General features: G+C 38.7%; 1 protein-coding gene across 1 annotated transcript in view; it reads left to right on the top strand.

Moving 5' to 3' along the window:
* Window positions 1–17,038, top strand: part of LOC117338954 (putative uncharacterized protein DDB_G0281733) — a 57,669-nt gene extending 40,631 nt beyond the window's left edge. The window contains exon 2 of the mRNA XM_033900319.1: window positions 16,067–17,038. Coding sequence (XP_033756210.1) covers window positions 16,067–17,038 — 972 coding nt within the window. The remainder of the gene's footprint in view (window positions 1–16,066) is intronic.
* The last annotated feature ends 214 nt before the right edge of the window (window positions 17,039–17,252 follow it).

Here is a 17,252-nt window from a genome sequence, read left to right on the forward strand (position 1 = left end):
ACATGTACACTTTTTAAACCTCGTTAGATAACGTGTACACGTACACCTTTTAAACCTCGTTAAATAACGTGTACACGTACACTTTTTAAACCTCGTTAGATAACGTGTACATGTACACCTTTTAAACCTCGTTAGATAACGTGTACACGTACACCTTTTAAACCTCGTTAGATAACGTGTACACGTACACCTTTTAAACCTCGTTAGATAACGTGTACACGTACACTTTTTAAACCTCGTTAGATAACGTGTACATGTACACCTTTTAAACCTCGTTAGATAACGTGTACACGTACACATTTTAAACCTCGTAAGATAACGTGTACACGTACACCTTTTAAACCTCGTTAGATAACGTGTACACGTACACTTTTTAAACCTCGTTTGATAACGTGTACATGTACACGTTTTAAATCTCGTCAGATAACGTGTACACGTACACATTTTAAACCTCGTTTGATAACGTGTACATGTACACGTTTTAAATCTCGTCAGATAACGTGTACACGTACACTTTTTAAACCTAGTTAGATAACGTGTACACGTACACCTTTTAAACCTCGTTAGATAACGTGTACATGTACACCTTTTAAACCTCGTTAGATAACGTGTACACGTACAATTTTCAAACCTCGTTAGATAACGTGTACGCGTACACTTTTTAAACCTCGTTAGATAATGTGTACACGTACACTTTTTAAACCTCGTTAGATAACGTGTACATGTACACTTTTTAAATTCACATTCACATCAAAGTCGGATCATTACGTAAGTAGATATGTGTTTTAACATGTTGATTATAGATTTTAGCGATTCTTCCCCGGCAGGTGTATTTGTTTCATTAATTAATTGTTTACAAATCATCAACCTCCTCAGTTGGATCGTCTGCCTTGGTTTTGACGAATGTAGTCTAGTTTTCTAATATTAACAATTGTAATCGATATTGAAATGGTCAAATTAATAATCCACTCAATTTCTGAGGCTCGCACATGCATGCAACTTATAAAGTAATGTAATTTTTGGAATATTTTCTATCACATTTTAACCGGATTGATAGCTTCAGATAATAAGATACTGACTTTATAAAGATCACCATGCTTTGTCCTGATGAATAATTCTGACGCTATTAACTAACATGACATACACACGTCAGATCACGTACAAATCAAGCATTAATATGAATCATTAAAATCATTCTGTAGAGAAGCGTAAATAATCCAACAGTTGATATACAAATAGTTGTAGTGCTAATTACGCGCATTTCCAGTCATTATACACTGTAATAATTTACATGGACAGTGGGTTGGAATATATATTTCTTCGGTATATACCTGATAAGAAATATCAATAATATTATTAAAGCATTGTAAATAGCGACCATAACATAACATATTAGTGTAAATAATGATTAATACCAAATAGAGCATAACAAGTAAGTAGTAACATATAAGTGATAACTAAGATTGACCCTCTAGGGCTTCCATGTGTGTGTGCAAATTGTAAACTATAAAACGTATTTCATTGATCAACTCTGCGCATTACTTCCCTATTTTTAATCATTCTATAACGCAGGCACTATTTAAATCATTGTTATATCACGTGAACAGTTTTTAAACTCACATTCACATCAAAGTCCAAACCAGTACGTATGTAGATATGAGTTTCAATCTGTTGATTAACAACAATAATGTTGATTCTAGTGATTCTTCCCCATCGGGTGTATATTACAATATCGTATATTGGTAAGTTTTAAGATATCGTATATTGGTAAGTTAACAATATCGTATATTGGTAAGTTTTAAGATATCGTATATTGGTAAGTTTTAAGATATCGTATATTGGTAAGTTTTAAGATATCGTATATTGGTAAGTTTTAAGATATCGTATATTGGTAAGTTTTAAGATATCATTCTTCGTATATACTGCGTAAGTCATGCTGTAACCTGTATCAGGTTTTTGTTTGATTAATTAGATATAAGGCCACTAAACCATGATCTGTTCAGGAACCAAATTCATTTTGTTCTTATCTATATTCAAAAATAAAAAGGTGAACGTTTATAACCGTGTCTAGTTTCAATTAAGTTAAAAACTTAAATCCTCGCGTGCCAGTTTATTTTCTGAAGTAGCCTCCGCAGAATTGAATTAACGAGGATGGACGTTGCAGTATGGACAAACATCGACAGAGAGTAAACAAGCTGATCGAGTCCATTGATTTAGCCTGCATTTCAACACTTAATTGAAGTTGTTTAATGTAACACCGACTATCGCGTTATGGTGTTTGTGTTTATATTTCGTCACTGGACTGTGTTGATGGACTTGATGATGTTTACCCGGAAAATGCTGTAACTACAGAGATAAATAAAAAGTAAATTCCATTGCATGTCGTGTGCCAACACGCAAGATCAACAATCTTCTGGTACAGATTCGATTGGAAGGTGTCCAAAAGGACGGCGAGGTAACGATTCCACGTTCAAAACAAACAATGTTTTCATACGATTGGATTCGCATTTGCTCCCTCACCAGATAATAGCTAAATTAGCATTTTCCCTGCATACGTTTGCGTCACAAAATATTACGGGGTACAAAGTGCATCAAAAATCGGTAACCAATAGAAATATTTGATATAAAAATTCCTGACCAATAGAAACACTGCTTACAAAGATATATAGATAGATGTTCTGTAGCAGCAGTTCTATTTATAACAATCCAAAAAGTAGATATTGACCCATTTCTGTGTATATCCGTATCAAACACACATACACGGAAACGCGTGCGCTCGGGCAAGATGTAAACAGACAGGGAAATATACTGCGATGACGTCACGGGATGTCGGTTGCTGTTCGATCAGCTGCCAGTTCCATTCATATAAAGTATTATCCGAAACAGGCGGCAACAGATAACGGTGTCGCTTAGCAGCCTTATAGCCGCACCATAGCAACAGGCTTGTAACTGGACTTGCTAATTAGGATTCGGCCATCGACCTCGTCTTTGACTGTTTGACCGTGTAATGATAAATTAGATTATGGTTAGAGCATACTTTTTTGAGATCTTAGCACTGTGATGCCACATTTCGTCAGTTCTCTCATGCTTCAAAAGTTTCTTTTGTGTTCTTCGTAACAGTAAGGCGGTACTCGAACAATTTCTGGACGGTGGCTGAAATCAATGGTTGGTATGTCGTGGTTTCCGCTCAATAAAGATAGGCACGCCTGTAATGCTCAGATTATTGAAGTTATACCGTAACACTAATTTCAGTGAGCTAGACAATCTAAAATCAGCTGTAATATGCTCGTATGATTGCTGATGTTTGGAGACAACTCGTGCTGGACTCAGAGCTTACTTCATCATTTTTTTCGAATAAAACAAGTCAGTAGATCAATGCCAAGAGTCAATACATATTGTCCATCGATGTCATTAAACTATCAGTGCAATTCATAAAAATAAACATAAATTTTCCCTGGATGTTGGTCTACATTAACCAACGTTCAAACAAATAAACACGTGATTTTCAGTCACTGCATGTAATTCTTGTCATCAATATCACCGAATCTCGCAAACAATCCCACAAACATTCATATGACTATTAAAACGTCAACAGCATGTTAAGTGTCGAGTTCCACGTGTTTACCTCGGCGAGCAAAACATAAGATACGGATATCAAGTATTAACGAGATACGAATGATCATGTGCTCGTTAAAACCAATAAACATAAATAAGTAGGTTTTACCAATAACAGTTCTAAATGACCTCATATCGAGTTATTCTCGTCTGAATTTGAATTTGGTGATAATCACATACTAGTATGCATTTTTAACTTGAACTCCTTCAAAAATACTATAAATAAACTTCAAAATACACATTTTCATCAAAAGCCAAGGGAGGTCAAACGACTCTGTATAGAGAAGATGTGATGAATTAGACAGCACCTGTATGTTGTTATTAACGAAAGATAACACTCTCAGTGTTTCATAATGAACAAGCTAAATTGTCTTTACCATTCCTTGAAGACTGAAACAAGAGTTCCTGTGAGATCATACAGTATTTCATCTTGATAACATATGAAAAAGGATTTTTTGAAAGCAAAATATCTTTTCTGAAACAATACGAACAAGGTTGTACTGTTTATATTCTTACGATCTGTCCATCCGTTCATTTTTCCCTGTACTGTTTATATTCTTACGATCTGTCCATCCGTTCATTTTTCCTTGTACCGTTTCGATCTACCATCCGTTCAGTTTTCATTGTATCGTTATACAACATTGTATCCATCTCGTAACAGAAGACGTTTTGAATGTTTACTGATAAGGCATGAAACAACTGTTTTGTTACCTGAATATTTTATTAGGCTAAGGAACGCGTAAAAGTTCTTCAGTAAACTGTTTAATTTCGGCTTTGGTGCATTTTACGACGTAACTAACTATCACGTTGATTGAACCTTTAAAAACAATTTAAACTTTGTGATTTTGCACGTTTCTGAAAATTGTGAAAATTGCAGATTTTGTTTCTCCTGGCAGATTTTCACTTTCGATCAACAACAACGCCCAGAAAGGACGTCATACAAACGTCAATTAACAAACGTTAATCTACTAAAGAAACTGATAACTACCTCATTAAACGTGATTAAATTGATTTGTTTATATAAGCATTATATTACACATGAACCAATAAAATATAGATAGGGTATTCACCGCTGCAATAGTAACGCCATTGTTGTTTTTGTGTGTGTTTTTTTTCTCCTTTTTTATTTGTTATTATTATTGTGTTTGTTATTTGTTTTTGTAGGAGGGGGGGATGTTTTTTGTTTGTTGCAGGTACACGTAATAAAAACTATTAAACAGAATATCTTTAGTAACTTGTGTGGCTAATGATTTGGTATCTTTGCCACGCTCAAGAAATATATTCCACTTCTGAAGACACCATTTGATAATCCTTTACATAATGAACAGTATATATATACTACGATGGTCTTTTCACTGAGCCCGTCTGCAATTCGCTTTTCAAGAAATTTACCTGGTTTTGGAATAATAGTTTCATTGACTTTCCAGGGTCCAAACATTGATACATATACCACACTAGCAGAATCCTTTGACAGTGCTGAAATAACTGATATTATTTCATTGGCTTTAACCTCAAATCATTATAAACTTTCGTCTTCATCAAAAAGAGGCCCATTGGGTCTGCATCGTTCACCTAGATATTTCAATGAGTACGGTAAAGACCATGTCACCTTATTTCTACAGAAGGATTTTGAAGAGTTTGCTACATTTCCCCCACATCCCCACCCCTCTAACAGCCAGAGTCACCATTTATGCAAAATCTGCACCATCTACCCCCACCCCCCTTGGCAAATCGAAGGCACTCTACTGGCTATTTGACTGGTGTCAAGACAAAGACCCTGACATTACATAGGAGCGACCAACACGGTCAAAGCCGGTCGATTTGATGGTATAATTACCTGGACATTCTTTTGTGTACATCAAAGGATCAAATTAGTCTTGTTGTTTTATCCACAAGCTTACCATTGTGTATTCCAGTGATGCAGAAAGCGAAAGCGAATGTGACCATTCGAGCATTCCTTCAACTAGCTATTGGTGTCAGTAAAGAAACCTGAACAATCGCTGTACATTTCTTTTGATGATTCCAGAGGATCCACAACCAAGTTCAAAGCTAGCCGACTTAAAGGTGTAGCCATATCAGGATTCGTTTGATATAAGCATGGACTAGACAAAAGTCTTTTTGTGGATCCACCAGATGACGCTGACTAAGTCTTGGATTTGCAATGACATATTCCAGGAGTGCGGAGAGAGAAAGTGAACGCAACCCCTGGAGTATCGAGGAGGTATAGCCCTAAGGCATAGCAATAGGTTGTGGACCTTCACAAACGAACCCGTTACACTGTAAGAACTTTTTATTTGACTTCATTCTGTAATTAATTTACTAACACCACCTCTGACCCAGTTAACGTGTGTTCGTATGTTGTGTGGAGATCTTTGGTCAGTCTCTAGATGCCCTTTTAAGAAGGGAGATATAGACATCAATATGTAAGGATCGCGTGTCTACGTTTCCAGTTCAAAGGGTAACTTCAGTGTAAGTCTAAAGAGGAAGTGTATCATGACGTCAGACTGAACGGCACAATCGGTACAGCCGATCTAATTGTAGGGAGTCGCGCCGTGCAGTATATTATTGATACGTCTGTACATAGATTCACTGCCGGGAGAGAGAAACCGTCGGGAGAAGGAGGGAGTATGTATACAATAGGCACACAAAGACAATCTCAAAGAGATTCCGGACGGCTAATTAGCCCGAAGTATGAGGGTGTGTATGTATCGAGGCTATTGCTATGGAAATGACGTCACTAGTATTAGCGTACAGGACAGACGTCATCGATTATGTCCTATCGAGCCTCTATCAACAATGTCAATATTACAGACAAACTTTGTGATACCTACCGAGCTATCTTGTGTGAAGCAATGAGTAAATAATCAGCTTTAACATTCACAGGCGTCCCACAAATGATATATATCTCTTTGATACGGATTGTCTGTCTAGCCAGGCCTGTGAGTAGTACGATTGATCTATGTTGTTCTGGGGTGCGAGATTCTTACCTCGACGACATATGACAATTCGTATTTAGCAGTCCCATCAGTTGATTCTGTCGTGTTTTTTTGTGCTGAGCTGACAAGACAGATCGAAGTAACTGCAATACCGCGAAAATAAACTCGTACAATTCAACAAAGGGAAATGAACAATGTACATACTGTATTTCAAAATTGTATACTTAATCTTTGCCAGAGTTGGTGAACTCTCATTCAATGTCCTTGTGTATCTATAAGTTTCCTCGCAGCATGTCTCCTTAAGCAGGTAAACACTTCCCTCCTTCACAATCATAATTCAGTCATTACTAATGTTGCTTTCATATCTTCTAGAATAGTTCACCTAGCCGGATACAGCAGAATTTAACAATAAATTGGCTGATATAACAACGCTGAGGACAGCTTCGTCTTCAGTTGTCTATAGAACGCTGGTTTGTTGAACCTTACCGGGACAGCTTTGTCTTCAGGTGTCTATAGAACGCTTATTTGTAGAACCATACAGTGATAGCTTCGTCTTCAGGTGTCTATAGAACGCTGGTTTGTTGAACCATACCGTGATAGCTTCGTCTTCAGGTGTCTATAGAACGCTGGTTTGTAGAACCATACCAGGACAGCTTCGTCTTCAGTTGTCTATAGAACGCTGGTTTGTTGAACCATACCAGGACAGCTTCGTCTTCAGTTGTCTATCGAACGCTTGTTTGTAGAACCATACCAGGACAGCTTCGTCTTCAGGTGTCTATAGAACGCTGGTTTGTTGAACCATACCAGGACAGCTTCGTCTTCAGTTGTCTATCGAACGCTTGTTTGTAGAACCATACCAGGACAGCTTCGTCTTCAGTTGTCTATAGAACGCTTGTTTGTAGAACCATACCGGGGATAGCTTCGTCTTCAGTTGTCTATAGAACGCTGGTTTGTAGAACCATACCAGGACAGCTTCGTCTTCAGGTGTCTATAGAACGCTGGTTTGTAGAACTGGGACAGCTTCGTCTTCAGGTGTCTATAGAACGCTGGTTTGTAGAACCATACCGGGACAGCTTCGTCTTCAGGTGTCTATAGAACGCTGGTTTGTAGAACTGGGACAGCTTCGTCTTCAGGTGTCTATAGAACGCTGGTTTGTTCAACCATACCAGGACAGCTTCGTCTTCAGTTGTCTATAGAACGTTGGTTTGTTGAACCATACTGGGGCATATTCCTCTTCAGTTCTCTATGGAACTCTGATTTGTACAACCAGACTGGGACATTTTCGTCTTAAGGTCTCTAGAAAGCGCTGGTTTGTAGTACACATTGGCACATTTTTACCATCAGATCCCTAGAGAGCGCTGGTTTGTAGTACACATTGGCACATTTTTACCATCAGATCCCTAGAGAGCGCCCGTTTGTAGTACACATTGGTACATTTTTGACGTCAGATCCCTAGAGAACGCTGGCCTGTAGTACACATTGGCGTATTTTTGCCGTCAGATCCCTAGAGAGCGCTGGTTTGTAGTACACATTGGCGTATTTTTGCCGTCAGATCCCTAGAGAGCGCTGGTTTGTAGTACACATTGGCGTATTTTTGCCGTCAGATCCCTAGAGAGCGCTGGTTTGTAGTACACATTGGCGTATTTTTGCCGTCAGATCCCTAGAGAGCGCTGGTTTGTAGTACACATTGGCGTATTTTTGCCGTCAGATCCCTAGAGAGCGCTGGTTTGTAGTACACATTGGTACATTTTTACCATCAGATCCCTAGAGAACGCTGGTTTGTAGTACATATTGGTACATTTTTACCATCAGATCCCTAGAGAGCGCTGGTTTGTAGTACACATTGGTACATTTTTACCATCAGATTCCTAGAGAGCGCTGGTTTGTAGTACACATTGGCGTATTTTTGCCGTCAGATCCCTAGAGAGCGCTGGTTTGTAGTACACATTGGCGTATTTTTGCCGTCAGATCCCTAGAGAGCGCTGGTTTATAGTACATATTGGTACAATGTACATTTTTACCGTCAGATCTCTAGAGAGCGCTGGTTTGTAGTACACATTGGTACATTTTTGACGTCAGATCCCTAGAGAGCGCTGGTTTGTAGTACACATTGGTACAATGTACATTTTTGCCGTCAGATCCCTAGAGAGCGCTGGTTTATAGTACACATTGGTACAATGTACATTTTTGACGTCAGATCCCTAGAGAGCGCTGGTTTGTAGTACACATTGGTACATTTTTACCGTCAGATCTCTAGAGAGCGCTGGTTTGTAGTACACATTGGTACATTTTTGCCGTCAGATCCCTAGAGAGCGCTGGTTTGTAGTACACATTGGTACATTTTTACCGTCAGATCTCTAGAGAGCGCTGGTTTGTAGTACACATTGGTACATTTTTGACGTCAGATCCCTAGAGAGCGCTGGTTTGTAGTACACATTGGTACAATGTACATTTTTGCCGTCAGATCCCTAGAGAGCGCTGGTTTGTAGTACACATTGGTACAATGTACATTTTTGACGTCAGATCCCTAGAGAAGCTGGTTTTTAGTACACATTGGTACAATGTACATTTTTGCCGTCAGATCACTAGAGAGCGCTGGTTTATAGTACACATTGGTACATTTTTGCCGTCAGATCCCTAGACAACGTTGGCCTGAAGTACAACATTAGGGAGATTTTCGTCATCAGTCCTATGTACCGCACATTATATGTGTACATTGGAAATGCATTTTTGTTTTCATTTTTCGAGATCAATTCTTAGCCCGTGTTTTATGCGTACAATGAATTCCCCGAGGAAAGTTATTAATAAATAATTTCACATTAGACCCAATTTAATTTCATTACCTTGCCATCTCCCCTTGATCAATTCGTTCACCAATTGTTCTTTATTGAAATAAAAGCCCACCTGTGCACAGAAGTGAAGCGCGGCTACATATAGTCATTAAAAATTGATTTACATTTCTTTCATTTAATCTGACTAATGCATTTTCAACGTAATTTAATACGTGTTAATATTGGTCTGTTGTCTCCTTTAATCTGTATTTCAACAGTTAAATTTTGTACGACTATATCAATTTGCATAGTTTTATGATGTCACGGAAAGTAATATGACATATGACTGCAAATTTCAATATTTAAAAAAATCTTTTTCTGATATAGATATCAATGTATGATATATGATTTCATTAGTCTGCCTTAAGATGACCTAGTGTAAACCCTATTGGTTTATACTCTATTGACGCAATACAAAGGTTTGTATAGTTCACTTCATCCGTTCGCGAACCAGTGGGTAGTGTTAGTCTGAAGACTGGCTCGACAGTCACTATAAAGTGTCGCAAGGCCAACAGGGAGAGCAAAATGGGGTGGCAATCGGAAACCATACTCGGGTGTTTCCGTTTTCTTGTTTTCCGAATGTGAAAACAGTTCCTGATTCCTGGAAATATATATATCAAAGTAATGTGAGCGAAAATACTTGTATGATATTGGTTGTGTATGTCATGTATACTTCAAGTAGGTAATTAAGTTGAAGGATAATCATCCCTTCGTCACAAAGTAAAATCGCTCCATCTCCTGTTAACCGACGGTTAACAACTATCTTACACACCCGTGAAACAGTTGGTTAACCATCCAACTCGACACCCGTGAAACAGTTGGATAACCGTCCAAATAGACACCCAAGAAACAGTTGGTTAACCGTCCAAATGGACACCCAAGAAACAATTAGTTAACCGTCCAAATGGACACCCGTGAAACAATTGGTTAACCGTCCAAATGGACACCCAAGAAACAGTTGGTTAACCGTCCAAATGGACACCCGTGAAACAGTTGGAGAACCGTCCAAATGGAGACAGGTGAAAATATTGCAATGCTTTTCCGTCTAACTAATTTGAAATAAGAAATATGTTTGTTCTTGGAAACATGGTCCCGAGTGGGGGGAACACTTGTACTACATTATGTACAGACAGTTCAATCATTCCCCGAGGATATTTAACACATACGCAGCAATACATCAAGGCTAGCTGATATGATCAACGACCAATCTTCAATATGGATACTTTATCATGAAACACAATTTATCTATCAAGTTTTGTCAACACTAGACCGCTGAGTCTCGACTTGAGGATACCCGGTCTCCTCGCGTGTAACGCCACTCACCACACGGGGGAAATTATAGCTACATTATACATAGCTGTCGACCGAGCATGATTTTTGTATGAGAGTGTTGAACGAGTGATAGACCTCATGTTAGTATTGATATTGATGATTGATATGTTAATTATCTATGATGGTGGGTGTCGTGGGGGATTTTCCGCTCCCAGATAGTCCGTAATTATACACAATGATATTTTTTCATCAAAAAGATCTGGTAATAAATTATTCTCTTTAAAATCGAACTTTCCAACAGGTAAATCAAGATTGTCAGTTTTGTGTAAGATAGTCGGACCAGATGATTTTCGGACGTCTACTTTGGTCAGGTTTCCAGTCTGGTGATAGGGTCAGGGGATACTCGGGACTATACCAGACGTCCGTCGTCACGTCTGGTAGAATTTTCGGACATCCAACATTCGTCACGTCTCCACTGGTGGTCAGGGACCAGACATTTTACTGTCCCCACGTCTGAGGTAGGACTGTATTCTGTTATCAAGATGCTGGTCTGGCAGCAGCAGGGTCGGGGGATACTCAGGCTACACCAGACATCCACCTTCACGTCGCTAGTCTGGTAGAAGTACAGTTTTATAGTTAGGTACATTTGATGTAGTAGAAATATTCACCGTGGTTATTGTGATGATGAGAAGATCTATAGATATAAACGGTGCAGCTGTCGGATTGGGATCGTCGATATTCCAAACTGTCTATTGTACACATAATGACACTGCCATTTTATTTCAATGCCTTCTCTTACAAAAAACATTTAAATCATCAACCCTTAAGTTATAAAAAAAACTAACCCACAGTAATATACTGCATTTTATTATGGAGAGCCGCTATTCTGATTCCCGTCGTTGTCTATCGGTGTGTCATCCGGACATCAAATATTTACATCCGATGTTCTTTAGCTAACAAGGCAACACGCCGTAACCACACACATACCTAAGATGAAATCAAATATTTTAATAAGTTACAATCAATCGATTTATCAGTGATGAAAACATTGATAAGGATATGTTCGAAATGACCGGAAAAAAATACCCACAAACAAAGCATCGACAACTTGACATGTACCTATAAATGTAACAAAAATAATAACAAAGAAGTTTTTGTCAAACTAACAATACATTTCCAACCGTGTTACTGAATTCTCCATTAAAATTCATAATGAATGCGTCAATGCAAATGAGTGACAAAACAACCCATTAACAATCTAAGAATGCATTAAAAATTAATGAGTTGCCTCGGGGATTTAAATATGCAGTGTAAGAGGCGCTGCATTTCCTTGAAAATCCCGTACTTATTCACGTGCTAGGATTCGTAAATCGACGTGTTGTCTAGATAAAAAATGAAAATTGCAGGCTATATCTGAGCGAGGTGTAATTTTATACAGAGAAATAATGCGTGATCCTGGTTAATAAAGGGAGATAAATAATGGATATAAATGAGAGCATTATCTTGTGGAACTATATGCCGTGACAAACAAACATTCGCCTGACCTCAGCAGCTGAGACTATGACGAGTATGGAACGAACTTCACCACCAATTCTGTAACAAACGATGGCGTTGTTTTATCTAAACCCAGCTATACTGACTGTGTAGTGAAATATAAGGCAATCTAGTAACAAAATATATCAAAATCATAATTTAGTCATCAACCTAAAATTTGATACAATTTTGATGGAAAATTGATATTAAATCATATATGTAATTCATAAATACAAATACACCGACATGAATTTAACAGGAATTTCGCGCACATGGGCTTGACCCTGAATGAATGAATGCCTGATATCAAAGTTACAATCGACGTTACACATAACTATCAGAAAATGTGCTCAAGGTCATTGGAACTTCTTTAAAAACCCAAATTAAGTTTTACATAAATAATGACATGCTGTTTAATATCACTTCACCTTGTAATTGTGACCCCATTATGTGTAAAATATCAGTGTGACGTCATAATTAAGACAATGCGTTTGGCGTCATGATTTTGTGACGTCACACCAAAGACAATGTTTATTATTTAAAAAAAACCGTTCACTCTGTTTCCAATTTATATTTATATTACATTTTGCAATTAAAACGATTTTTTTCTCCATGGCTTTTTCAGGGTCAACAGTGAGGTTGGTTTATTTCATTCTCTCGTTTGAATGCCTCTTTAATTAAAAGTTCAGTGCTCATAGTTCATGCCACTATTTCAGGGCACATATAATCCTGCTAAAGTAGTTGGTTGTGAGAATGTTACAAACATGCCTATAACATGTTTATAACATATTGATCGTAAATACAAAACGCCCGGACGCCACATATCACGTGCGGTCAGCCATGAAGGTCTTTGGCCTTGGCCACTAGAGTGATATTAACAGTGACAGCTGTATAGGTGCTGGACACATAAACCCTATTCAGTGCCAAGTCCGTGTTATTTATTCTTTTTTTCTGATTCAGAATAACGAGAAATGAAACGTATATTATATCCCTCCTACTATCTACAATAATCAGGGATTCGGTCGAGTATATCAATTTCGCTCAGTTCCAACGATAGCTTGATATCGCCATGATCAAGGAATAATATCACATCTTCCACTCAAATTTGAATATATTCATGCATTTAAACTATGCATTTCTCCCTAATAATCAGGTAACATGGATATTTCACACAGAGTAGCGAGTCAGTAGTATCCACCGCCGGAGTTAAAGTATAACATGTCATAATCTAATCGGGCCAAGGCATTCATAGGTGATATGAATGGCATCTGATTTCTTTACGGTTATACAGTGGCAATATATTTCTGTGATCCATAATGCTTATTTTCAGAATGTAATCTATACACTTTCTACTAAAGAAAACTACACCACAGAGAGAGAGAGAAATAGGGTAGGGGGCTGACACAGTTGTGGCTGGTCTTCCTATTTTCACTAGTCGAAAAGTTTATATTATGAGATTGGATGGGAGCTCCAGAAAAATTACATTATTTTACAAAATACATAATAGCCTTGCCCCTTCCTATTTACATGGTAGTGTGTCTAATCAAATACATATGGGTGTTGGCAATTGTAATTTGAGGAATGAAAACAATTATATTATCCCAAGAAAAAGATTAACTTTATTTGAAATATAAACTATACCCGATACAATTAAACTTTGGAATAATCTCGATGTTTAAACCCGATCATGTGATACTGTTTCTATATTTAGATGTAAAATTTCTTTGCGAGGGGGATGTTCTAAGTTTTTTTTTCTGAATGGAGTTCCTTAAGTGCCGAGTTTAAACGTATAAATCGGATTCAGTCGCCCCAGTGTAGATGTTTTCATGTCGTAGAAAATGTGGAAACATTATTTGTGAGAATATCCCTATTGATTCTATAAAATGTCTTAAAACACAAACTTGTGAATGACATAAATGTAACGAAGTTCTGACAGTCACGCTTTCTGAAAACGAAAAATATTCTGTATTTTTATCAGACTTTATTTATTAGGCATTCTAAATTAGTACTATGGAGACACAGTGGACCGCATCCCAAACTACAGGTAGACTAGAGCTCGGAATTACCGGGAACAGTGGGTGTGGTACATACTCGAAGGAATTTTGTGTTTCATATGGTGGCTCGTTAGGGCCAAATATCAAATCTCACATTCTCTCGAAAACGCGAGAATGCGAAAACGCGACGGCGAAAGTGCGTTTTCCCTTCGCGTTTTCGCATTCTCGCGTCGCGAGATTGATATTTGGCCCTAACGAGCCCCCAAGGTTTCAGGATGTTTCAATCGCTCTCTGGTCTACTGTGTCGACTAGCTATCATAGTTCAAACTAATATGTTTATTTCTGTTATTACTTGTACATCACTTATACTCCCTATGTTATTGACTGAACTTTAATTATTGTAAAAATCTATCGTGTCATTAATTTATCAGTATACATTTAAATACATCAGTATATTGTATATGAACATACATTTTATACAGACACGTGGGTACACTTACTACATAATACGATATATATTTTGTAAATCTTAACTTATAGGTAAATTTTGACATTTTTTATAATCATTGTCTTTTCTCTATAATTTGCGATATATTTCATCATTTAAGTTTTACGGGAGCCGACGGATAATAAGTCCTTACACTTTTAACCTGGCCATCGGCGTCAGTCCAGTCCATTCCGCTACACTCGACGCCACGAGTTATGCTATCTGACATCTTAGTGTCATCTAAATAGGAAATCCTGTGATATGTTTAAAGCTTATGAATCCCTTGCCTCCCTTATGTCTTATTTGTGTAATATTATTCACAGCCGCCATTTGCTTTTCAGAGTCAAAACAATATAAGTGTTTTTACGTACATAAAGTCCAACCAGGTCAAAGAAGTGCACCTGTTGTGTGTTATAGACACTTGTGAGCACGACAGCATGGTTAACAGTTGGGTTTGACAATTTGTGTGACTAATAATCATCCCCTGCTACATCTTCCCACTAAGTCACTCTACATAAGAAATTGTATATATAGCAAATTATTGGTGATTTTGAGAAACTACATGTCCAGACTAACATTTTGGTATATTACATGACTGGTATTGTACAAATTTGTAGATATTTCTTCGTTTTTAAATTTCACCATTAATCAGGGTCCCCGACCAACATCTCGTTACTAACGTGTCACATGTTCGGATAGTGCCCTCGCCTTTCTCGTTACTAACGTGTCACATGTTCGGATAGTGCCCTCGCCTTTCTCGTTACTAACGTTTCACATGGTCGGATAGTGTCCTCGCCTTTCTCGTTACTAACGTTTCACATGGTCGGATAGTGTCCTCGCCTTTCTCGTTACTAACGTTTCACATGTTCGGATAGTGCCCTCGCCTTTCTCGTTACTAACGTGTCACATGTTCGGATAGTGCCCTCGCCTTTCTCGTTACTAACGTTTCACATGATCGGATAGTGCCCTCGCCTTTCTCGTTACTAACGTGTCACATGTTCGGATAGTGCCCTCGCCTTTCTCGTTACTAACGTGTCACATGTTCGGATAGTGCCCTCGCCTTTCTCGTTACTAACGTTTCACATGTTCGGATAGTGTCCTCGCCTTTCTCGTTACTAACGTGTCACATGTTCGGATAGTGTCCTCGCCTTTCTCGTTGCTTTGATGTATTCGTATCTACATTTACATCTGTCCTCTGTAAAGGACACCTTGTAATCAATACCTTGCTCTCCCTGTTGAACACGGTATCATTAGAGTACACGTGCTGAAGGCCACGTAATGACGACTGATGCACGTCAACAACACGTGGTGACGATAATGGTTCAGAGCAGTGGTTGATATATATCGAAAAGCCAGGACTTTCTTCATCAGTGGAGATCTTGTTCAAGTTGTTTGTAGTCAGCCAAGGTCACGAAGACACAAAGACAGTCAAGAAGACAGTCACGAAGACAGTCGCGAATACACAAAGACAGTCACGAAGACAGTCGCGAATACACAAAGACAGTCACGAAGACACAAAGACAGTCACGAAGACACAAAGACAGTCACGAAGACAGTCACGAAGACAGTCGCGAAGACAGTCACGAAGACACAAAGACAGTCACGAAGACACAAAGACAGTCACGAAGACACAAAGACAGTCACACAGACAGTCACGAAGACAGTCACGAAGACAGTCACGAAGACATAAAGACAGTCATGAAGACAGTCACGAAGACAGTCACGAAGACAGTCACGAAGAAATTACGAGGACACGAAGACACGAAGACACAAAGACAGTCACGAAGACACGAAGACACAAAGACAGTCACGAAGACACAAAGACGGTCACGAAGACGCAAAGACAGTCACGAAGACAGTCACGAAAACACAAAGACAGTCACGAAGACAGTCACGAAAACAGTCGCGAAGACACAAAGACAGTCACGAAGACAGTCACGCGAAGAAGTCACGAAGACACAAAGACAGTCACGAAGACACGAAGACAGTCACAAAGACACAAAGACAGTCACGAAGACACAAAGACAGTCACGAAGACACAAAGACAGTCACGAAGACACAAAGACAGTCACGAAGACAGTCACGAAGACACAAAGACAGTCACGAAGACAGTCACAAAGACAGTCACGAAGACACGAAGACAGTCCACAAAGACGCGAAGACAGTCACGAAGACACAAAGACAGTCACGAAGACACAAAGACAGTCACGAAGACAGTCACGAAGACAGTCACGAAGACAGTCACGAAGACAGTCACGAAGACAGTCACGAAGACAGTCACGAAGACGCGAAGACAGTCACGAAGACAGTCACGAAGACACTACCTCGGGGCAATGGGATATTCCATGCCATTTTAAAAGGGCGTCTTAATGAAATTCTATAACATGGAGAGAGTATCACGGCACACAACTTAAAACTGACACCCTTTATCTCTTCAGCTTAAATGTCAAGAAGAGGATAGATAACTAAATAACAAATCCTCGTTTGCCTCAGTCATAGGTCAAAAAGCTCACGGCAAAAAAACAGAATTCCAACGCCGAACTGTTGTTCGCCAACTCCCAGACTTAACTCAGCAATGGCGTCA

The sequence above is a fragment of the Pecten maximus genome, chromosome 12, assembly GCF_902652985.1.
Source record: "Pecten maximus chromosome 12, xPecMax1.1, whole genome shotgun sequence".
In the NCBI taxonomy this organism is placed as follows: Eukaryota; Metazoa; Mollusca; class Bivalvia; order Pectinida; family Pectinidae; genus Pecten; species Pecten maximus.